This window comes from Anoplopoma fimbria, chromosome 14 (assembly GCF_027596085.1).
Source record: "Anoplopoma fimbria isolate UVic2021 breed Golden Eagle Sablefish chromosome 14, Afim_UVic_2022, whole genome shotgun sequence".
Classification (NCBI taxonomy): Eukaryota; Metazoa; Chordata; class Actinopteri; order Perciformes; family Anoplopomatidae; genus Anoplopoma; species Anoplopoma fimbria.
In genome coordinates this window covers 21578870-21602978 of record NC_072462.1, presented here as the reverse complement: position 1 = coordinate 21602978, position 24109 = coordinate 21578870, and the positions used below count along the sequence as shown (strand labels likewise).

Here is a 24109-nt window from a genome sequence, read left to right as displayed (position 1 = left end):
ATGCTATCCGTTTGTGTTCTACCATTCCAATGCTGTATGTTTTCTGTTACATATAGTCTATATAATAAAAAAACACATTTCCATTTGAATGGTTTCTTTATTTAGCTCCGGTTCAATACAAATCATCCTCCGGCCGGTAGGTGGCGGTAGTGAGCTGTCACTTCGCAGTCGAAGCGTCGGACAAAACCAAAGAAGAAACACTTGGAGTTGACTGAAGTGTGGAGAAGTCGTGGACTCATTTTCACAGGTAAGTACACCACTTTTTGACCAATATACGCAGTTTTTATTCACATTTTAGGATTGTAATATCACAAATTGAGTTTCTAACAGTCCTCGCACATTGTACTTGTATTATGAAGGCTTCTGCCAGCCAAGGTGACAAACAACATTTTGCAATAGTAACTTGACCTGCTTCCAGTTAAAAGCTAGGAAAATATCTGAAAACACACAAATGAACCATCTGTAGTGTGTTAATCTCTGTCTACTTAAAACTCAATGCTCCATGTTACAGAAATGGCTTGTTATCTTAAAGTTGCAGTTTGGCATTTTCTGCTGCCACTTTATTTTGACTAATTCTGTAATATTACATGGGAGAGACATTAAATGACACTGATTTAAGACATAACCCATCACATAACGTGCACTTTGCCCATTAAGATAAAATATCCTATTTAATAGTGTTTGAAAACCTGCAGTATGCTTCCTCTGCAGTGAGAAAGCACAGAGCCAAGCTGCTGTTTAGAGAAGCAGCATCACGCATGCCTGGTCAGTTTTAAAGGTGACTGAGCCGTGATGAAGAACAAAGTGTGGGAGCGGTATTGTGACTAACAGGACCTGACCTCTTCCCTTTGTTACTCTCTGTGTGTTATCACTAATGGTCACTCTGTCTCACAGTAAAGATGCAGACACCAGCGGAGTCCATCATCCACAGCGGCTATTTCCATCCAACACTCAGATTCTGGCAGACCTGCGCTGCTGATTTAAGACCTGAAAATCTCATCTACCCAATCTTCGTCACGTAAATGACATTCCTCTTTTTCCTTTGTTTGACTGATAAGATCAGGTGTCAAAAACTATGGACTATGTTTTTACCACGAGGAATTGGATACAGTACAATATTTTTTATGTAACGCTTGGACAAGGTGTCATTTTTTTAATTTATTTGTCACTTTCTCCTACAGAGACAGTGCAGATGCTGTGGAGCCCATTGGCAGCCTGCCGGGACAGGCCAGGTAAGAGCAACAAATCCTATCGCAGCCATCTTAAACTGCAAGCAATTAGATTCAAGTCTTACAACAAAGCACCTGTTTTGGTGAGAAATCATAGGAAAACAAATGTCTAATTAGCCTGTGTTGACTGCAGGGGGGATTAAAGTCCTAATTTAAACAAAAATCACATGACACACACACACACACACAACGTGTCACCCTGCAGCTGTGAACCCACTGAGGGTGTTGTCTTCAGATAAAGATAGTCAGGCAGGGTGGATCCAGAGACAAACGCTGGACCTGGACCAAGATAAGAAAAGAATCCGTTAGACTTTTATTTCTCACACAACAAAACCAAACTGCAAACCTGCCTTCCCTTTTTGTGTCCTGAATCACAAGACCAAGGGACTTAACTGCTTAGTTCTCAGTTCTCTAAATTTCTGTTTGATATGAAACATTTTCTGTCAATATATATATATATATAAAAATGTAGTTTCTTGTTAAAACTCGATGAGTAAAATCGTTTTCATTTCGATTTCAGACATTCCCTGAAAAGCCCCTTTGTATTTTGATGTTATGTTTATATTATATGTATCCCCATCCATAGATACGGGGTGAACAAGCTGGAGGAAATGTTGCGGCCGCTTGTGGATAACGGCTTGAAATGTGTGCTTATTTTTGGTGTGCCTGCACAAATAGAGAAGGTATGTAAAACTAAAAGAGGTAGGGAAAAAAACATCTTAAAACTGAATGTGTGATTTTGTGCGTTGTTGCTTTTTCTCAATAGGCATCTAAAAGTATTCAAATGAACTAATAATAGGAATGTGTTCTTGCAGTCTTGTGTTTTCCAAATCAATCTTTTTCTAAGGAATTTTTTTCTTCAATAAATGAACAAATGTTTGGCTGTTTAATTCATCCAGCCCCTGTTAATTGAACTCAAAGCAACAGTATAAGGTATTTCAAATAATAATTAGTGCAGTTAATTAGCAAGAAGCTGGCAATACTACAGTATATGTATCATGATATAGGGGCTACGATTCAATATATTGCAATAAATAATAATTTGGTTTAAAGAACACACCACCATATGGGTACAATCTGAACAATCAGAACAGTCTCTGGAACATCCAACCTCATAGCACTAATTCCTTCTTACTACAGTATTTCATAAAAATTCAATATGTGGACATTTGGTGTGGGGCTGCTTTTCATGTTTTCTTGCTTCTCCCCGCTCAAACACACTGTAATCTCGTCTCTTCCCCCGTTAGGACGACAGGGGCTCAGGCGCCGACACGGACGACACGCCGGCTGTACTGGCAGTGAAGAAGATCAGATCTTTGTTCCCGGAGCTTCTGGTGGCATGTGACGTCTGCTTGTGTCCCTACACATCACATGGACACTGTGGTCAGTGTCTCCGACGACGACTTACCTTCTGTTTATTTAACGTCAAGAGCAGCATAAAAAAACAGAGAAACTGTGCACGTGTTTGGATTTTATTAATAATGTTATTTTTCCTGCAGGTATCCTGAACGATGATGGTACTCTGAACAATGATGCCAGCTGTCTGCGTCTGGCAGAAGTGTCACTGGCCTACGTCCGAGCTGGTAAATCCTCTTTCTCAAGATGTCTTCAACATTAAGAAATAAGCACTACTCTTCCTTCTTCTCAGTGAGCCTCTCCATTTAAAGGATCTATGAACGTTAGGAATTGATTTATTTATTTAGCCTTTATCATCACATATTTTCATTCACCCATATCAGTTGATAGAGAAGCTTATAGGTCTAAATATATGACATTTTGGCTAAGAAACTTAGTGCACATGCAAGGGGGAACAAGCTTTTCAGACATTTGAATATTAAATGAGTTCTATGAAGGAGAACATGTAATTTTAATTATTAGTAATTACGCAGAGTTACATTCTACAATAAAAAAGAGATGGATTCCTGTAATTTTGGACAACATATTAAGACCGACCAAACTGATATAGCCTTTTAAAGCTGATGTCATACAATATTGACTGACACTAATCGTGTTGTCTTGCTCTGCAGGCTGTCACATCATTGCTCCCTCTGATATGATGGATGGAAGAGTCAGAGCCATAAAACATGCCCTGATATCTAATGGTTTGGGAAACAAGGTAATAGACGTAAAATCTGCATTTTGAAGAAACATACATGTAGAAACTTTAAAATCAGGCATACCTCAACGGAAGTGATCATGGTCCTACAAAAGCTCAAGACGAGATGTATATTCTTAAAAACAGCCAGTAACATACTGCTTAATTTAATAAAAATAAAACAACTGAGTTATTTCATTAACCAGGTGGGCACTGTAGGTTTTAGCAAACATTGCTCCAAGTTGGTTTGAATGGGGACTATTTTCTGTTGTGGATTAATATACATTTGGTGCTTTAGTGAGTATTTAAAGCAGAAGAATGTATTTAGAATTGAATGAAAATTAACTACAGAGTGAGATTTCATGGTAATGAAGGAACCCAGAGTAACTGAGTTTAAAGTTTAATAATACTACAATAGAGCTCTGTGGTACAGAGGAATAATATTTATCAGGTTTTAATACACACAACTTACTTGTAAGTAGGATACATTCATTGTTGTTGATAGTTTCTTTGCATTTTTTTTACTCTTTACTCTCCTTGTCCAGGCTTCAGTGCTGAGCTACAGTGCAAAGTTTGCCTCTTGTTACTACGGCCCTTTCAGGTAAGGAAGTGCTCCAGGATCGAGTGTTGACAGCTCAGTGAAACAGCACTGTGAAGTGAGAATAGACTGAACCTTTCTGCTGTGTTTGTACACAGAGATGCTGCACAGTCCAAACCGGCGTTTGGTGACAGACGATGCTACCAGTTGCCTCCTGGAGCGAGAGGACTCGCCCTTCGAGCTGTGGTAAGTGTGTTGGAATGTGAGCATTCGGGTTACAGGTGTTGAACCAGTTGTCTCAACTCTGGTTCTGTGCTGCAGGAGCGAGACGTGAGAGAAGGAGCAGATATGCTGATGGTGAAACCAGGTCTGCCGTATCTGGATATCGTGAGAGAAGTCAAGGACAAGGTCCGTAACTAATCCTGATATAGGTCAATCTAGAACAATGTCTGTAATATGCATTTTGGGTAACGCGTTCAGTTGCTTTAAAACACACACGTCATTCATTCACCCATCATTTTGGAAATATTGTGCCTCTTGGAGGAAGTGCCAACATTGTGATTAATATTTGTTTTTTCCCTCTCCTCAGTTCCCCACTCACCCGTTGGCGGTGTACAACGTGTCGGGGGAGTTTGCCATGATGTGGCATGGAGCGCAGGCGGGAGCTTTCGAGCTGCGGGCCGCTGTGATGGAGGCCATGACCGCCTTCCGCAGAGCAGGTGAGAGGGGATAGGAGACTGAGGAGTTCACACTCGCATCACTTGAACAAAGACCGTGTCCACAGTAAATTTGCTAAACTTGGCTAGAGCACATCTTTGTTTCTCCGATTCGTCTCTCATCAGAATTTAGTGTTTGTTAACATTCAATAACTGAGAGTGGTTGAATCTTAAAACACCAGTTTTATTTTCAAAAGTAACTGCCTTTTTAGATTTAGTCGGCTCAAGGTCTCATGCTGTTTGAAACGAAATAGGTCACACTGCAAGGTGGAGTGAAAAGCCTGCTGTCATAGAAACAGAATTGTGGACAGCCTCTCCTTGAAGGCATTCATGGTGCTGCACAGTGTTTACCATGAAAAATATTACGCAAGTAGTTACAGTATGTGAAGAATGGAAAAAGCAAGGTGTACTTAGGTTAAGAATACACGGGATCTGCAAGGTGTAGGAACAATTTGGTCCCAAAATATGGATACATGTTAGTGTAAATTTAGGTCACATGAATCTGTATCGGTTCACCTATAATCTGACTTGATGCATTAATTTAAAAACAAAAATGTATATGCTCTGTGATGTAGGTGCTGACATCATCATCACCTATTACACACCTCAGCTGCTCAGCTGGCTGAAGGAGTAAAGAAAGAAGATCCGAGGCTAAAGGATGGACGGACCTAGAGACGGACCAACAGACAGACTCCTTTAATTAGAATAAATCTGTTGACACAGGCTTCTAACAAAGAGGAACCTGTAATTTTTTGTCTTTTATTTTACTTGTTCTGTTCCATTTTGTGATTTAAAAATTCACATATCAGATCGCACATGTTTATCAGTGCAGTAGTGATTATATTTAAACAGTTCTGGTCCCAATGTACCTTTCTGTTTTAAGCTTTTGAATATCTACTATATAGCTAGACATGAGAATGTAAAAGTTGACAATCTCGTTGATGTTTCCAGTCAGGAAATGTCTCTAGTTTGTCATAGGGATTAGCATTAAATCAATGCAGTCATCTCTCTTAACTACTGGGATTATGGGCTGAATATCTGTATCTCTGATATATATATGTTGCTGCCTCAGCTTAAGTATTCTCATCCCCTAACAAGCTGTTTGACCAGAGGGAATAAAATAATTAAGAGCTACAAGTGTTTCAGTGTTCTTTATGTTGATGCATGTTGAGTAATGCTTCCACCTGTTTACTTGGTTCAACAAACCTACCAACACTGTATTAAAAACTTTTTTGTACTTCCTGTCTGTTACGAAGCTTTACAGAGTTGCAGTTTTAACAGCCTGAATGTAATTTTGTTTAACTCTTAATACGCCTCTTCTTGTTCTTTAAGTATGTAAGGAAAGGAGATTGTTTGAGTGTGAGTTACATTGTTTTGATGATATGAGCCTTAGAGATGTCTGCCTTCTCTCCAGTATAATAGAACTACCTTAGGGTGTTTGAAGCTCAAATTTGAAAAACTCAACGGTGGGTTGAGCTGCAGCTCAATGTGTCTTTCCATTAATCATGACCTGGTTACTAAAGATAATCCACAGACCTTGTCTTTGTAGTTTCATGTAGAAACTTTCATAGTTAAATTGCCATCTAGTTCCATAATATTGGAGAGAAGATGGATATTTCTAGGCCGACATGTCAAAAACTAGGCAACTCACACCATAAAAATCTAGATTTATAAATAGCACTACAGGTAAGAGGAAAAATATGTGTTTTAGATTTTGATGTATTTTCTTTAGACTGATTCCTGTCAGCTACTGATGAAATTCTCCATAGAGGTCCACTCCAGACATGTTGTAGGACAAAATATACACTGCTACACTGTGATATTTTTTACACAATTACCTAAAATTCTTAAAATTAAGTTACGCATGGATCACAATTGGCCTCTCAACCAGTTGTGATGTCACAAAGTCACGCTAGTACATTCAGGTCTTACTTTTAAGGTTTAAGGTGAGCTCAGAAAAACTTTCCCCTTCAGCAGGCGAAAGTTGAAACGGACTTCTAGTGTCAAAATTCTGCAGAGTGAAGGTCAAACATCCAACTGATCCAACAATAAGCAAAGGGGGACTTTAACTTTCCCTACAGCCGTCATCCATGGCCGGGGCAGCAGCAGGAGGAGACACTTTGATTGATCGGGCCATCAATTCATCAACAGGCAGCCACTAATTTAGTATATCAGATCACACCTACAATCTCAATGAAATCTAAACAATCAAACAAACAAACCAGTTAAAAACTGCAAAAATATGCAATGTGTGAAATGGCAGGCAGGGGGCGACTAAAGGCCGTTTCGAGAATATAATTCATACACTGCAAAACCAAAAACAAATAGACCTGTGAAATATTTTGACATGTAATCCAGCACTTTGATTTACTGTCCCATTTTTCATGAAAAATGAACTACATGAGTAGTTCCTCTGGTTTCATTCGTGTATTTTTTTGAAACACAAATGTCAGGCAGTATAGTAATAATAAAAATAAGAAAGCTCTCTTTTTTTTTGGTTTATAACATTTACACTAACGCTGTATGATCTACATTAAAAATGAATTCTGAACTCGCTGGAAACATATTAACCTGCGGAATAATCACTTTAATCCCAATGGTCAACTGATTAATGGAGGTGGTTTACATATGTAAAGTATGGTTTACATATGTATTTTTTTTTTAAATGACACAAATAAAAACAATATCTCGCATTATTATATATTTATATTGAAATGTAAAAACAGTAAGCTTTGTTTATCTTGTTTACAAGATAAACGTCTTGTAAACAAGCTTTGTAAAAGTGTTTGATTTCAATTCAAACCAGATTTCTTTTTAGTTTAGGGGGTATGATTTAAATTTTGTTTCATATTTATTCTCATTATTATCTACCCAAGATCTTCCTTGTTGCCAGTGTTTTGGTACTTTTTGTAAAAAGGAAAAAAAAAATCTTAAGTAAAGAGGTAAAAAATGAAACACCAAAGTATGGTTTACATTTTGTACTACCTTGTCATTTGCAAAGGCCTTCATCATTTCAAGTGTTGAAAACTCGTAGTAGTTTGTAGCACTTATTATATTCGTATTAGTCTGTTGCAATTATTGTTTTCGTAGTAATTTGCCTCTGCACTATACTTTTGCTCTGGTTTATGCTTTAAGATGCTTGTTTAAGAAAGGAGATGCACTTATGACTTCTGGTGACTAGTAGTTCTCTTGAATACCTATGTTGAATACACTTATTGTAAGTCGCTAAATGACTGTAATGTAATGTACTGTAGTTTATATATCCTTTATAGATATAGTGCAAACAAGAGACATAGTAGAAAAAACAAACAAGTATTTTAAACAAGTAAGTAAGAAAAAAACCCACAATAACTAAGAGAAAAATCTTATAAATACAGAGAGAATAATTATAGTTATGGTATTGCACCCTGAGCCTTCCGCTTAGCACTTATTGTATTCCTATTAGTTTGTTTCTGTACTTTTGCTCTGGTTTATGCTTTAAGATGCTTGTTTAAGAAAGGAGATGCACTTATGACTTCTGGTGACTAGTAGTTCTCTTGAATACCTATGTTGAATACACTTATTGATAAAAGCGTCTGCTAAATGACTGTAATGTAATGTAATGTAATGATGTAATGTAAACCTTTTTACTTGAATAAAACCTTTGATTACAACTATTGACTTACTCCATTAAAAGTTAATGCATTTCTTTTGAAATATATGTCAACTTACTTTTTATATGGAGTAAATGATTGGACTTAACATTTTAACATTTTAACTAACTGTACTTTTGCTCTGGTTTATGCTTTGAGATGCTTGTTTATGACTTCTGGTGACTAGTAGTTCTCTTGAATACCTATGTTGAATACACTTATTGGATAAAGCTTTTGTCTGCTAAATGACTGTAATGACTAATGTAGTGTAATGTAAATACTGTAATGTAATGTAATGTAATGTAATGTAATGTAAACCTTTTTACTTGAATAAAACCTTTGAATACAACTATTGACTTACTCCATTAAAAGTTAATGCATTTCTTTTGAAATATCAACTTAGTTTTTATATGGAGTAAATGATTGGACTTAACATTTTAACATTTTAACTGACTGTACTTTTGCTCTGGTTTATGCTTTAAGATGCACTTATGACTTCTGGTGACTAGTAGTTCTCTTGAATACCTATGTTGAACACACTTATTGTACTTATTGTATAAAAGCTTTTGTCTGGTTTATGCTAAGAATGCATGACTGTAATGTAATGTAATGTAATGATTGTAGAATGATTGTAATGGAGGTGGACCTTTCTACCAGTGTGTGACGCTGCTCTGGTTTAAGAGGCAGTCATCTGGATGGTTCCCTCTCAGAGACACTGGAGAGCTCAGCAGCACGGAGCCTTTACGCATGGTGCCACCAGCATGATGACACCTCCACCCACTGTCTGAGCAGGACGGATACTTATGCTGTGGCATCAGGGTGACATGGGGAGCAGAGGCGCCTTAGGGTGCCTGCTGGCCGTGTTCTCCTGCCTCCTCCCCGGCTGCAGAGGGAACATCACCGTGGCCGTCATGCTCCCAGACAACCACCACAAGTACCCGTGGGCTCTCCCTCGCGTCCTCCCGGCCATCCTCATGGCGTACGACGACCTCCCCGGTAAACACGGTCTCCTTCTCAACCGCTCCATCCGCATCCTCCACTACAGCACGGAGGACCCGGTTGCGGGCTCGTGCGCAGAGAGCCGGGCTCAGGTCGTGGCCGTGGACGCGAAGCTGTACGTCCGTCCCGACGCGTTCTTCGGACCCGGATGTGTGTACCCGTTGGCCTCCGTGGGCCGGTTCGCGTCCCACTGGAAGCTTCCGCTGATCACGGCCGGAGGACCCGCGTACGGGTTCGATAAACGGGAGGAGTACCGGACCATCGTGCGCAGCGGGCCGTCCACCACTAAGCTGGGGGACTTCGCCAACGTGCTGCATACTCACTTTAACTGGACGTCCCGGGCCGTGGTGATCTTCCACGACCTGAGGCAGGACGACCGGCCGCACTACTTCCTGTCGGAGGGAATCTACCTGAACCTGAAGGGCGAGATGAACGTCACGGTGGAGGCAGAGCCGTACGAGGACGACCACAAGGACTACAAGGACCTGATCAGCTTCATGAAGGAGCGGGGGAGAAGTGAGTCCATGCTGGTTTAAAGTGATTTAAAGTGTGATTTAAAGTGTGATTTAAAGTGGGATTTAAAGTGTGATTTAAATGTGACTTTAAATCACAGTTTAAATCATTTAAATCACACTTTTTCCTTTAAAGCAAGTGTGATTTAAAGTGTGATTTAAAGTGTGATTGCAAGTGTGATTTAAAGTGTGTAAATCACACTTTTTCCTTCAGCAAGTGTGATTTAAAGTGTGATTGCAAGTGTGATTTAAAAGTGTGATTTAACACTTTAAATCACACTTTAAATCACACTTTTTCCTTCAGCAAGTGTGATTTAAAGTGTGATTTAAAGTGTGATTGCAAGTGTGATTTAAAGTGTGATTTAAAGTGATTTAAATTGCAAGTTGATTTAAAGTGTGATTTAAAGTGTGATTTAAAGTGTGATTTAAAGTGTGATTGCAAGTGTGATTTAAAGTGTGATTTAAAGTGTGATTTAAAGTGTGTAAATCACACTTTAAATCACACTTTTTCCTTCAGCAAGTGTGATTTAAAGTGTGATTTAAAGTGTGATTTAAAGTGTGATTGCAAGTGTGATTTAAAGTGTGATTTAAAGTGTGATTGCAAGTGTGATTTAAAGTGTGATTTAAAGTGTGATTTAAAGTGTGTAAATCACACTTTTTCCTTCAGCAAGTGTGATTTAAAGTGTGATTTAAAGTGTGATTGCAAGTGTGATTTAAAGTGTGATTGCAAGTGTGATTTAAAGTGTGATTGCAAGTGTGATTTAAAGTGTGATTGCAAGTGTGATTTAAAGTGTGATTTAAAGTGTGATTTAAAGTGTGATTTAAAGTGTGATTGCAAGTGTGATTTAAAGTGTGATTTAAAGTGTGATTTAAAGTGTGATTTAAAGTGTGATTTAAAGTGTGATTTAAAGTGTGATTTAAAGTGTGATTTAAAGTGTGATTTAAAGTGTGATTGCAAGTTTTAAATCCTGGGGCAAAGTGCATTAGACACTGGCAGATAAATGCCCATATTTAAACATGTGGTGTTCAAACTGTATTTGGAGTTTCTTATCCAGAGTTTTTCTTTAAAAAAATATTTTAGTTCCCTGCATAAGCTTGTTTTTGAAGTGTGTGTTACTACCCTGAGCCTTCCTCGTAGCACTTATTGCATTCGTATTAGTTGCTGCACTTACTGTATTTGTATTTGTTTACTGCACTTATCCTATTCGTAGTAGTTTGTAGCACTTATTATATTCGGATTAGTCTGTTGCAATTATTGTTTTCGTAGTAATCTGCCTCTGCACTATACTTTTGCTCTGGTTTATGCTTTAAGATGCTTGTTTAAGAAAGGAGATGCACTTATGACTTCTGGTGACTAGTAGTTCTCTTGAATACCTATGTTGAATACACTTCCTGTAAGTCGCTTTGGATAAAAGCGTCTGCTAAATGACTGTAATGTAATGTAATGTAATCTTGAGCAGATGACCAGCTGGTCACTATAAAGATTATGTCAACGGATGGAGAAGGAAATTCCCTCTGAATTATCTCACGCCTTGGAGGTAGGCAGTCCATCAGTCGAGCTTTAAGCTGCAAGGCAGGACAATAGTTTCATAAAACTTGTCTGTTAGTTTTGTAGCATTGATTTAAAGAAAATCTTCAATGGGAGATTCCCCTCTTCTACAATGAGGTCACACTTCCCAGCAGACACAGACAGAAGTTGACTGGAATAGGTGCAGAGAACAGCTCCTGTTTATCCCGGGGTTATTACAGAGGAATGTTTCGGCTGTGGGCAGTCTGCTGCAGGTTTACTGCCTGTAGTGGACCACCACCTGTGCTCTTTACAGGGAGAGAGACAAAGAGAGAAAGAGAAAGAGAGAGAGAGAGAAAAGACGCATGGGTTGTGATCATATGGGTGCCCTCTCAGCCCAAACATGTCTTGTTTGTGTGGTTGACTTTATGCATTATTGCGGCTGAAGCTCATTCACTATGATTGAAAATACAAAAAGTAGTCAATGTATGTACGTGACTACAACCTCACCTTTTGGGGGGGGGGATTGTGAGTTAAATGATGCACAAAACATCTGTTTCCCTTTGATGGAGTCTTGCCTGGTTTGACTGTTTCTCTGAGTGGAAACATCATTATGAAGAATCTATGTAAAGCTGTCAGCAGTGTGGTATATCATGACTTCCCACCCTTAAAACTAATGAAGGGACTTACGAAGAGGGAAACTAATTTGCCAATGGAATTCACTTTGATTTGCTGAACAGTCATTTTGTTTTTAACAGCTGTTTGTTGACGAGGCGTTAATCACACAGCAGAGTCGCTGTTAAATAACCCATCACTGTTCTCGCCTTTAGTTTAATTAACGGGAAACATTGTGTGGCTGACTTCATCATCACTGCTGTGTAAAGTTAATTGTGTGACTGAGGGTGTGGATTCTGAACATTTGTCTTTTGCATGAGAAGAGACAGAGATCAGCTTAGAATTTGAGAGCTGATTATTTGTATCATATAGATAGAAAAACTGCTGGAGCAAAGTGTGCAAAATGAGAAATTCCCATACCTCTTAGTAACTATTGGCTTTATTAATGGTAAATAATTACCAATGCAATGTCATAAGCTGGTGGCAGCTTTTCAGTTTCCAGGTCGTAAAAATAACCCTTTGACTTCCTGTCGTTGTGGTAAGGTTCTTAATGGTTCTATTTCGAGTGATATAAATGTGTTCAAGTGGCCTTTACATTTATGAGGTTGTTTTTGGGTTTGGTCGTAGTGCACTTGCCATAGTTGATAATATTGTAAAGGCAAGATTTGTTGTCATCATGACCATTTTCCATAAGTGAGCAGCAGTGGACGAGTCAAACCACTCCAGTACACTTTCCTACAGTTTAAGTTATGAATGTAATCAATTTCTCTCATGTCTGCACATTAAATATGAGTATTAAAGAATCAGTTCCCACCCTGCACATTGGCATTAGGCATAGACCTCTATTGGTCGTTTTAGAGGATGTTTTGTGCATGAACTATTTCTTGTTGGACAGCAATCCAAAAGACTGTATCTGGCAAGTTACAAGGATATATGTTAGATAGTCCCGGCATGTTACTTCCCCTTAAAAAATAATAATAATTTTGAAATTCTGTTCAATTACAGATTATGCAAACAAGATAAAGTTTTTAATTTTAGAGAGCTTCAGAGGTGTTGGTAATAATATCTTTGTACTTTGGGGGAAAGCCAGGCCAGCTGTTTACCTGTGTCTGCACAGACATGAGCCTTCTTGTTCTATACTCGCACAACTCAACAAACCAAATAGTTGTTATTAATGGCATTTACAAAAAAATCCTATCCATAGTCCTTAACGCTTTGGTTCATGTTAACAGCAATGGAAAAATTCTTTAAACTAAATGACTGTTATGGAAAATACCTGCGAGTAACTCTTCCAATCTGTTTTTATTGAAGTAGTCAAGTTAACAAGCATTAGTAATGACTACAAAAAGAAAAATCCCCCAAACTGTGGATAAAGATCAATAATATAGTTAAATGAAAAAACTCCATGGTTTCAGAGTACCTAGAGGATTTACATGCTCGTCTGAGATTGTTGTTGTTACACACAATTATGTAAATATCATTTAATTTTTTCTCAATTTTGATAGATATATTGAAATAAACCATAGCTTATTCTGATATTCAGCTATAGTGCATGGGTGTGTGGCAAAATATTTATCTTTCTATACTTCTGAGAACGTTTGCAGGGAATTGTATTTGGAGCCAGCTCAACATCTCAGGGCAAAATCTGCTTCCAGCCAGTAAATCTTGGGAGAATTATGGTTTCTGGCACTGTGAAACCAGAACTGTTTAAACAGCTTAATCTGTTGTTGCAGTAACGGCGTCAACAAATAATGGAATAAACACAGCGTAAAAGTAATTAAAGGGCGTTGCTGAAAGGTGCAAGCCCCAACCCCCCAATCTTCCCAAATGAATTATGGAGCTACCGCAGTGAGCTGGAGGTCACGGAAGCTAATGGTTTTGTCAGGGCTTGTCCGGGCTCGGCAGTCAGCTCACTTTTAACCCAGCAGATAACCTCCGGGCTATCAGCGCTGTAATGTCACCCGACTGCCTGCTGGGTTCAAACGGCAAAGGCTGAGCCGAGGTGGGAAAGGGAAACTGGGGGCCTTTAGTGTAAAGCCACACATCATTGGAGCTATGACAGCTGACAAAGGAATTGCGTGCTGTTGCAGAGTTAAACACCCCTCCCTCCACCACCTCTAATTCCTCAAATTCCTCATTTTAAAGCCTGGAAAAGGCAGATGGACTCAAATACTCCTGAGTTTTCGGGAAGTGTACTTGAGTATTTTTCCTTATGGGAGACTTTATTTTCTCCACTGCCTTTTTTTTTACTCCTTCTGACAGCTGGAAGTAGCTACTGTGCTGATTTTACATTCATCATTAGATGAGCTCACTGCCCTCTGGCCCCCCAAACGTTCCAGGTCCTCTGCACGTCAATGTTTGGTGGAGTTTGATTAATTGCACATTTGTAAAGGAATTCAGCACCAGTGTAGTACAATATCAACTAAGACAAGTCCTCTATTATTTCCTAGTTTTATTTTGTAGCCCTGTCTTGTTGAGCTTCAAGGCTTCTAAATCATTACTGAGTAGCTCTGGTGTTGTGCTAATTTAACAAGACTAAGAGTCTACAGCCATGCTAGCAGCTCTGTGAGGCTCTACAGGCTAACTGCAGTGTGCTAACATGGGTACAGTGACAATGTTAACATGTTGATGTGTAGCAGGTAAAATGTTAACAGTGTTCACCATCTCAGTTTAGCGTGTTGACAAGCAAACACTTGCTTATTAGCATTAACTAACTTAATTGCAGCTGAGGCTGATTGACTAGTCATTATTTTTGCATTGTGTTTGGACAAATTGGTGATCCCCTGACTCTTCATCAGCACCATCATCAGGTCAGAGTAATTACTAGTCCTCCTCTACTTTCCTTAGATATTTGCACCAAATTTCATAGTCCATCCAACTGTTTTAAAGACACACAAAAAAGCAGTTCCATGAAAATTCTTGGCAATCCATCTGATGAAGAACTACGGACATCACCACCCCTAGAGCCAAACCTCTAGAGGTGCTAAAAACAATCAAGCCAAGCAGAGCTTTGTATGCGCTTGTAAGATTGAGCACAATTGAGACAATAATAGGGACAATCATGAATGACTTTGAGGTAAACAAGTAATGCACATACAAAAATAACCCCTTGCATTAACATATTTTTTGTGGGGAAAAAGTTTACTGCTCTGTTCAGAAAGAGAATGTTTTTGCACTAAAATAACTGTTACTGCAACTAATAACTATGTGAATGTAAATATGGATGAGGGAGTATATTTTGGTGTTGACAGGCTCCATACATTCCATAGCTGACTCGGGGTCAACAGCCCTTGTGGATTAATAAAGTTGTATTGTATTGTATTGTATTGTAACAGGGGCCCAACAGTCAAATGTCAACATTTCAGACATTCACTGCTGAAGTTGATGTCACAATCCATCTTAGACATAACTAAAGAGTTTCCTCATTCCTTAGAGTAACGTAACCTTTCAGCTGATCTGAAAAATCTATTTCATTATTATCAATTCATAACACTCTGACAGAGACCAGTCTTCACACTTACCAAAGAGATAGTCCCTACAAAAACTGTATTCTATGGATGTAAGCTATAGGGACTGTTGTTATTTTTTAAATGTAATTGTTCTGAATATCCTATCTGTCACCATGATGCCTTTCAGTCCATTGATGGCACACAAGAGGGAAAATTCAGCAGTACAAATTGAAGAAAACATCAGGCTGTGTAGAGTTTTTGTGTGTTTCTTTTCAAGTACACATATGCCAGTAGTTTGCAGCTCTCAGTGAGTGATGAAATTGATGTGTCTTCACAATGAAGCTCAGGTAGTGCCTCTGTGTAATTATAGGAATTCTGCTCCTGTAAAAACACTCCCAGGATGCAGAGATCTCGGACAGACAGATAAACTTGATATTGTTTTCACAGTTTTGGGTTTGCCAAATTGTCTATGCAGACAAATGCTACAGAGGCAAAGCATTAAGTCGTCTATTTTACAACAGAGTCGTAAAAGCCCCCCAGACAGATTAGTGCTTGAGGATAACCTTTTTAAAGAAAAAAAGATTCAGAGAAGACAAACAACACAAATCATGTTGAAGTCCAACATAAGGTGACAAAAACATGTTGAGCTCAATATTTGGCTTGCTTCCTGTTTGTGCACTCTCATGTGATTATCTCACTTCTTTACGAGTCTTTAACTCATGTTTTCTTAAAACGTGTGGAAAAATCTGCTGTTGCCAATTTAAATCCGCCTGTTTTCATAACTTTACACAACCAAGTGTCATGTAGGGCTACTTGTTCAATCATCCTTTTCTGTCTTGTTTCAAGGCCATTACTCTCCCTAATTTCCTCAAACAAGAGGAAACTCTATTGCAATTAAATAATGCACACTCATGTGGCCTAATATAAGAATGCAGAAGAAGGAGGTTAAAAAACACCATCATTTGAGGCCGACTAGCCCAATGCTCCTTACAGCAACTTAATTATTTCCATTATTTATTTATTTTTAATTAAAGTGTTTAGAGAAGAATCAACACGGTCAATGGTTATCTTGGAGGATGTAGTTTATGCTGCGGCAGAATTGCGTTGCGTTGAAGTTTTCTAATTAAATATAGTTATTTTCTATCTTGCGTGCCCTTGTTTATTTTCACTCAATGTCAGCGTCTTAACTGTGTTTTGCAGTCACTTACTTTAGCGTGAGCTTTTCTCCTTTTTGAGGGCGGGGCAATACAACTTTGTGTGAGCGGCTCGTGTACAGGGGCGGACTCCTCTGCATGCTAATTACTGCCATATACTGTTATTTAGCTCTCAGGAGTTATTTCCCTTATGAGGTGAGATTATACTTTGTTTTATCAATTTCTTCTCTGGAGTCATTATCTTGAAACATGGCGGACTTCACTGTAATCAGGGATAAATCATTCAGAGTACACAAATCCGTTATTTATTAATAGAAGATGTGTATGTCTTACATCAAATATGCAAAGAGACAGTATAACACTTGATGTACAGAATACACCTATATTTAAGTACAGTAGTTCATGAGAAAATAGAGAATTATTGAAGAAACTAGATTGAGGTTATGTAATATTCTTCAAACAAACATCTCCCATGAAGCTGTGAATATGGGCCTTAATAACAAGCTTAATTACACAAGAAGTATGTTTTCTGCAGTGCGTACTGCAGGAGCAGGGTTGATTACCATCTTGGAGTCTGTCTAGTAGAACAACCTGTACCAAATATTATTATGTGCTTTTGTGTGAAGTGAAGCCTCTGCAGGTCAATATACTGTGAGACTGCTACAACACAAGAGGACATTTTGCCCCGGCTGTGCAGCACGTTTATTTTGGGGGCCGTCCAGGAAACAGCAGGACTCCTTGGCACTGTGAACCGTGTTGGAAGAGATGAGAGTTGGGGTCTAAGCAGCAGCCGACTTTTGGTCTAAAACACGAGGAAATGTCTGCTAACTGGGAGGACTGCCTAGTAGCTGGCAGCAGCCACTCTGACATACGCTGCAAATGGAAATAATGCTACGTTTTCTGATTCATGACTCAACAGCAGGAGGGTGTAGGTGGCAGGGTGAAGGTAGTGGGTAGAGACACTGTCAGAGTCTGTAACAGAGGTCTCGAGTGTGATTCCTTTAACAGCCAACAATGAAGTGTTGTAGCAGTGTCTTTGAGCAAGACAGGTCTGCTTACTTGCTGAGTTTAATGCAAAAATGTCTTACTTTCCCTTCATCTTTGCGTAGGCGTAGGAAGTTAAATTCAATGCTTTTTTTGGTTGTAACTGAAATGTGCCTTTGTACCAAGTATTTAAAAATGATCAAGTAAAGTTGACAAAAATAGGGTCCAAAGTTATAGATTCAATTCATGTAGACAAAGTTCTTGTATGTCTGCTTGTGTTAAGAGAAGATTTAACATTTGAGAACTTTGGCTTCCTCTGTAAAAAAAAAAAAAGGATTTTGTAGTATTAATAAAAATGATTTTATATAGTATTAATAAAAATGATATATATATATATATATTATATATACATTATTATTTACATTATTATTATAAATATGTATATAATAATTGTTTTCCTATTGTTACAGAAACTTTCCTATCGGCAGTAGGACCTCTCTTGAGACAGATCTTGGTTTGAGTTCAATTAAGAACTTTGTTAAAGTTATAGAACATCTGTTGTCTCGGTTGCAATAATCTTGAATCGGTTATAATCGGGGAACAAACATGGTCATAGTCAAAGCAATAGTGTCAGTTGGAAACAGTTAAACAATCCGCAGTGTTGACCCATCCATCCCTCCCGACCTTCTCCCCCTGCAGACTTTGTTACTCTATAATAACGTCACAAGAATTCTGCTTTTGCACCTCATTGAAAGAAGTCACAGGAGTGTTGGACCTATTCTAATTGAATCAGACATTGCAATATTTGAAATATATGTCGAGCTCTTTCTGCAAATGTCTATAACTTGTTTTTGCGATAGCAGAATTAACAGACAGAATCAAAGGTCACTTGAGGCAAATATTTGGAATGAAATGTCTGTCTGAATATTTTATTTCTCCATCTAAGTGTATTATCCACTACTTGTGGTATGCTGTTCATTTCAGGGTTGTGTAACTACAAAAAATCAACTCTGGGTTGAACAGGTATTATTGGTCAGCTAGAATGGTAGCAATTGAACTGAATCACAAAGAGGCAAATCCCACCACAGTAATTGTGCAGGTCTGAATGTTTTACCGCACTCTGCACTAAACACAACATTACAATATATTAACTAAAATACGTCCCCCATCTCCTCCCAGCTCACTGTGGATGTTTTGAAACTCAGCACAGGTCACAGCTGAGGTTCAAAACATCAACACAGGCAGAGCTAGCTGAAAGGAAATTTGGGGATTTGGGGCGAAGATCAACAAAGCCAGGAGTGTATCTAGTAGCAGAGAGGCTACCTACTACAGGCTCCTCCCACTGCTCCAGTGGGACGTTCAGCCCCAGACCAGTGCATTTCCAAGCCATTAGCCCACCATCTGCGCTACAGCCTCAGTTATAATGTCAATCTTGTTTTTTGTTGTTGCAGATGCTAATCGGGCTAAGCACGGCCTTACATCTGGCATTTATTCGTGGATGCCTACCACTTGTTTTCAGTAAAAATAATCAAATGTGGTTCATTGTTTAAACTAGAAATAAACAGTAGGACAAACAAATTCAGATGTTGACAAAAATCTGAACAGTGTGTCAAGCCCTGAGGTGAAGATGTGGTCTTCAGCTTTGTCTCCAACACTTTCACTTGTTACACTGCATAATCGCCATCTTATCAAACATTGAGCCCTAACAGTTTGTTTACTTACCTGTTTCCGATACAAATGGATTTGTTAGGATGACTATCTTGCGTGTGTGTGCGAAAGAAGACAGAACAATCTATTGTAATGCGCAAGATTGAATAAAAATCACGATAAATATTGTGTTTTTTTTGTTGTTCTGTCTGCAGTTGTATACATCTGCGGGCCCCTGGACACTTTCCTGAACATCATGAAACTGTTCCAGAGGGAGATCCAGGACCCAGAAAACTACGCCATTTTCTATCTGGACGTGTTTGCGGAGAGCTTGGCGGATCGCAAACCGTGGCAGAACACTGACTCTGACTGGGCCGATCCCATCAAGGTCTTTAAGGTACTATGAACACAGAACACCAATACACATGCATGCACATAGGCATCTGTGGATACATTTGAGACTGTGTTCACATTCTTTGTAGATTTATTGAATGTGGATTGTCATAGTTTCACCCGCTTTGTAATTGGAGGCAGGAAATAATACAAGACCAAACCACCATTTGGCAAGAGAATTGGATGTCTCTGAAAACGTATATTTTATTCTCTGTGTCTGTTCGTTTTCCCTCTGGATCCCATAATATTTATCAGGCCCTCCCTACTGAATAACAAGAATGAAATCCTCAAACCTAGCTGACAATTGGTTTAAAAACTTTCAGGATCAATTGTTTCTGATTTAATAGCACATATATCCAAGTTTCCTAAAATTAATCAAAATCATGGGAAGCCTTTATGGTAATGACACTTGTATGTGCACTCTAACTGATTAAGGATTCATAATTTATGCCAATGGGAGGGAAAATTGAGTCTCCCAAAGGAAAAAAGACCCCTCAATCCTTTCGACCATAATAAGGCTTGAAATTCTTGCTTGACATTAATGAATGGGGGGATGTGTTTTCACAGGAAGCCATTTAGCCTTCCAAATTAGTGCACTGAGACATAACAGAGTGGGCACAGATGTGTTGTACGTCTGATTTATCTCCCTAAATGTCACACCGGCTTCTCTTAATTCTCTTTAGCGAAGTGTTCACAAGGTTTTGACGGAGAGCAGCCTTCTGATAATCCTTGCATAATATTAAATTAATAACGGCCATTTCTGTCGTAATGCACTCTAAAAGCATATGTTTGCTTAGAATGCATTAAAATACAGTTGAAACATTAACTAAGTGTTCATACATAACATCTCCTCCACCTTTTTATCAGCACACTTTAAAAAAAACCCTTAATCTTAATATTTGTCCCTCTGAAATATTATTTAAGTGAACAGCACCGCAAAAGTCAAAAAAGTAATTCATTTGTTCAGTTAAAGAATTTTATAGCAATGATTTAACAATGGACACTTTTATAGATTTTATTTGCATGATGTTGTGTCATTATTTTATCACAAACCATAAGTTTTTTTCTGACCTTAACCAGTTTTGTTGCTTAAACCTCACCAATCTTTACACAGCCTTGACAACCACTCGGCAAGTGTAATAAGATGCTGATATGAAACTTTTTAATGAAACATATTTTAGGTTCAAAAAGCTGACATTCAACATATCTCTTGGTTTTCAGAAACGTTAAATACTAACATTTCCTTTGACAAACTGGTTGCAATATTGGATCAATTACACAGAAAAACATTGGATTCAAGAACCCAGGTTGTAAAATATCCAAAGATTCCCTTTAATAATTTTTTTATATACTAAAAAACCCTCCAGCTATTTTAATCACCCTCCGATCACTCAAGATATTGCAGTTTGTACTATGATACGTGTTGCCCGTGTTGATACGTGATATGAGTTTATTAAGAAAGCTTTTTTAAGATTGGAGACACATTTCATGCCAAGTTAACACCATGAATAGAAATAAAAAAGCATTAGCATCAAATACAGTGATATCTGTATATCTCAATGTGAACTTCTCCTAACCTCGGCAGCAGAACAAAATTTTGGCTCCCATTTCTCAGGATCACATGAGGTGTTCATTTGTCTGTGAACCATAACAGGGCTCATTATGGCAATATGTTTTCTTCAGAGCACTAGTAGTGGTTTCCAATGACTGTTGTGGAATGAAAAACGATTCTAGCTCTTCCTGTTAAGAGCAAAGCCAGACGATTTCCTAGAAAAGTCTAAAACTTGTTTTTGTGATAGCAGCAAGATTATCAACAGATTTACAGGCCACTTGAGGAAAATGTTTGGCTGAATTTTTTATTTCTCCAGTAAAACTTTTGATCTGTGTCTCCTCCAGTCTGTTTTCGTCATAACGTACAGGCCTCCTGACAATCCAGAGTACAAGGACTTCCAGAGGAAACTCCACGCCAGAGCTCAGAAGGATTTTGGGGTGCATTTGGAACCATCATTGGTACGTTACAGCCTATGAAAAACATATGTTTCTCTGCAGTATGACCTCTTTAATCTTTTATTAGAGAATCGGAGGAGAAAAATCCCCACTGTGCTGTGTAATTGGCAGCAGTTAATGATGTTGACAATGATGTTAGCTAATAATACTTTTCTTTTTATTACTGCTTTCATCTCAGCTATTAAGTATGGAAGTTTCACAAAAGCACATTAAACTATACTTTTCAAATTAATTATAATTTATTGTGTTTGTGTTTGGCACTTTCACCTGCCAAAATCCTATCGTTTCACAGAAGCAGACTCTTGAATATTGGCTGAACATATTTTTTTATATTTCTTTATCTTAAAAAATTCTGCTTGTTGGCTGTTGTTTAAAATGACGCCTCTCTCCTCTCAGATGGACTACATCGCCGGCAGCTTCTATGATGGTTTCGTGCTCTACGCAATGGCCTTGGAGGAGACGCTGGCTGACGGTGGAGCCCAGAACGACGGCATCAACATCACTATGAGGATGCAGAACCGCCGATTCTGGGGTGAGCAAACATGGTTTAACTTGTAAGAACTCCTTCATACATGAGTGTAGGTTTTAGAAGATAAATCCATCCATCCATTTTCCGTAACCTGCTTATCCAGTTAAGGGTCGCAGGGGTGCTGGAGCCGATCTCAGCTGTCAATGGGCGAAGGCAGGGTTCACCCTGGACAGGTCGCCAGTCTGTCGCAGAGAAGATAAATGTAAACGATAAATGTTTGTCATGACAACCTATTATACTTTTACTCTTTATGTGCACACTTTGTGTGTGTGTGTGTGTGTCAAACTGATTCCACATAAATATACAAGTGACTTTGTGCAAAATGTTAACTTGCCATTGATACATTTGGATATGCAGGACTCATTCTGCATGAAGCCATGGCGGCCTCTGAGATAACAGGGAAATGTGCTCTCCAATAACCATTCAGTGAGCCCAAGTGACCGGCCCAGCTGGTGGTTATTTGGAAGCACCATTGAACCCAAAATGTGATTAAAATATAACCCTTCAACACATACTGTTAGTAGTCCATTTGATGCTTGATGTTGGTGCTCACACACTTCCTTGTTTACTTCGCTGGCTGCCAGATGATCTGCACTCACATCATTTTGAGAGAGGCAGAACAATGGGATGTTGTTACTTCTGATTAAAAGGGTTGATGAGGGTTGTTTTGCCCAGCAGGATGGGAAAAAAACAAGAAAAAAGGGCCCAATGTTGAAAATAGTAATGGAAAGTTGTGTGGATGTCTTGACAATGTTTACTGGGTTTACAGAGGGAAACTTTTTCATCCAATACTGGCTCAGCACATTCATTTTTTTTCTACATAGAGGTCACTATTACAACTCTTTTCCATTTTTTTCTACAGTGATCAGTAGTTAAGAGACAAGAAGATGCACAGCATAAAGGTGATAAAGTAATGCTGCAGAGTCATCTTAAACGTAACTATTGTTTGTGTTTTTAGGAGTGACAGGGCTTGTTACCACAGACCACAAAAATGCCAGGGACATAGACGTCAACCTGTGGGCGATGACCAACCAGGAGACAGGAGAGTACGGGGTAAGTCTGGCTTTCACTTTACCGTGGATAATTTACGATGTGTTAAACGTGTTTATGTTCTTCAGCAGAGTTTGATACAGGGGGTTAGAAGATGATTAAACTGCCTTTTTGGATGAGGACTATTCCTTTTAAGCTCCTGTGTATTGTTAATAGATTGTAATTTTCTACTTTGGTGTAAAATATTTTTGCATGAAACAGGAGGTTTGCCAGAGGATTTAATGTAGGGAACTCATTTAAAAGAAAGAAGAGATGAGTTGAAGGCTGCAAAATATTCACCAATATTAGCTGAAGTTGAATGAAAGTAAAGACCTGAGAGGAATGAATGGATCAGAATATCTGTTAACACTTTATTGGATTGCATTTTGAATAGTCATTGACAAAATGTTGGACATTTTGCAGGACAATGATGGGATTTTAATAGAAAAGTGTACACAATTTACATGTGTTTTCTATCAAACCTGTATTTGGACTGGAGGTAGAGAAAGTGGAACAATGCACCCAGGGGCACACAGATTGTCATGGAGAGCTGCAGTAGTTTGTAAGCAGGAGACATTTTTGTTGGGCATGGACTGGGCTGATGAGCAAATGAGGAAGGACTCAGTCGACCTTGTTCTTACATATCCTGTTATTCTTGGTCAGTTAGTACCAAGTTGTTCTTTTTCTTACAAGGTTTTCAATACTAATGCGGATATGAGTTAGCCAAGTGTAACTACCAACACCACTTTTTTTTTGATACCATTCTTTCAGAAATATGAACGTACATTTCTACAAAACCGTTATTTTTGGGGGGCCATGGGATTGAGGCGCCAACCATGAGCCCCAACATACCTGGTTGCCGTCTGGTTGGGGACATTTGTTGCATGTCATTCCCCATCTCTCTTTTTCCGCTACAATTGCTATCTGATTAAGGCATATAACACCCCAAGAAGCAATCTTTTTACATTTTTCAAAAGAGGTCAAAGTTCCTGAATGTTAAATGCAAAATAAGAATAATTAATAATTAATTAATAATAATTCATACATAAACTCTGCCTTAATAAAATAATGTAC

General features: G+C 38.5%; 2 protein-coding genes across 2 annotated transcripts in view; both read left to right on the top strand.

Moving 5' to 3' along the window:
- Nucleotides 1-141: 141 nt before the first annotated feature.
- alad (aminolevulinate dehydratase) lies at nt 142-5797 on the top strand. The gene is made up of 12 exons (XM_054612133.1): nt 142-247; nt 895-1018; nt 1182-1232; nt 1816-1912; nt 2477-2612; nt 2729-2812; nt 3257-3345; nt 3870-3925; nt 4021-4108; nt 4184-4270; nt 4452-4581; nt 5154-5797. The coding sequence occupies exons 2-12, from the start codon at nt 900-902 to the stop codon at nt 5210-5212; spliced, it is 996 nt and encodes a 331-aa protein (XP_054468108.1). The 5' UTR covers nt 142-247; nt 895-899; the 3' UTR covers nt 5213-5797.
- A 3124-nt stretch (nt 5798-8921) lies between these two features.
- npr2 (natriuretic peptide receptor 2) overlaps nt 8922-24109 on the top strand; it is a 51601-nt gene continuing 36413 nt past the window's right edge. The window contains exons 1-5 of the mRNA XM_054612149.1: nt 8922-9725; nt 19293-19474; nt 21367-21480; nt 21874-22009; nt 22965-23059. Coding sequence (XP_054468124.1) covers nt 9014-9725; nt 19293-19474; nt 21367-21480; nt 21874-22009; nt 22965-23059 — 1239 coding nt within the window. The 5' untranslated portion in view covers nt 8922-9013. The remainder of the gene's footprint in view (nt 9726-19292; nt 19475-21366; nt 21481-21873; nt 22010-22964; nt 23060-24109) is intronic.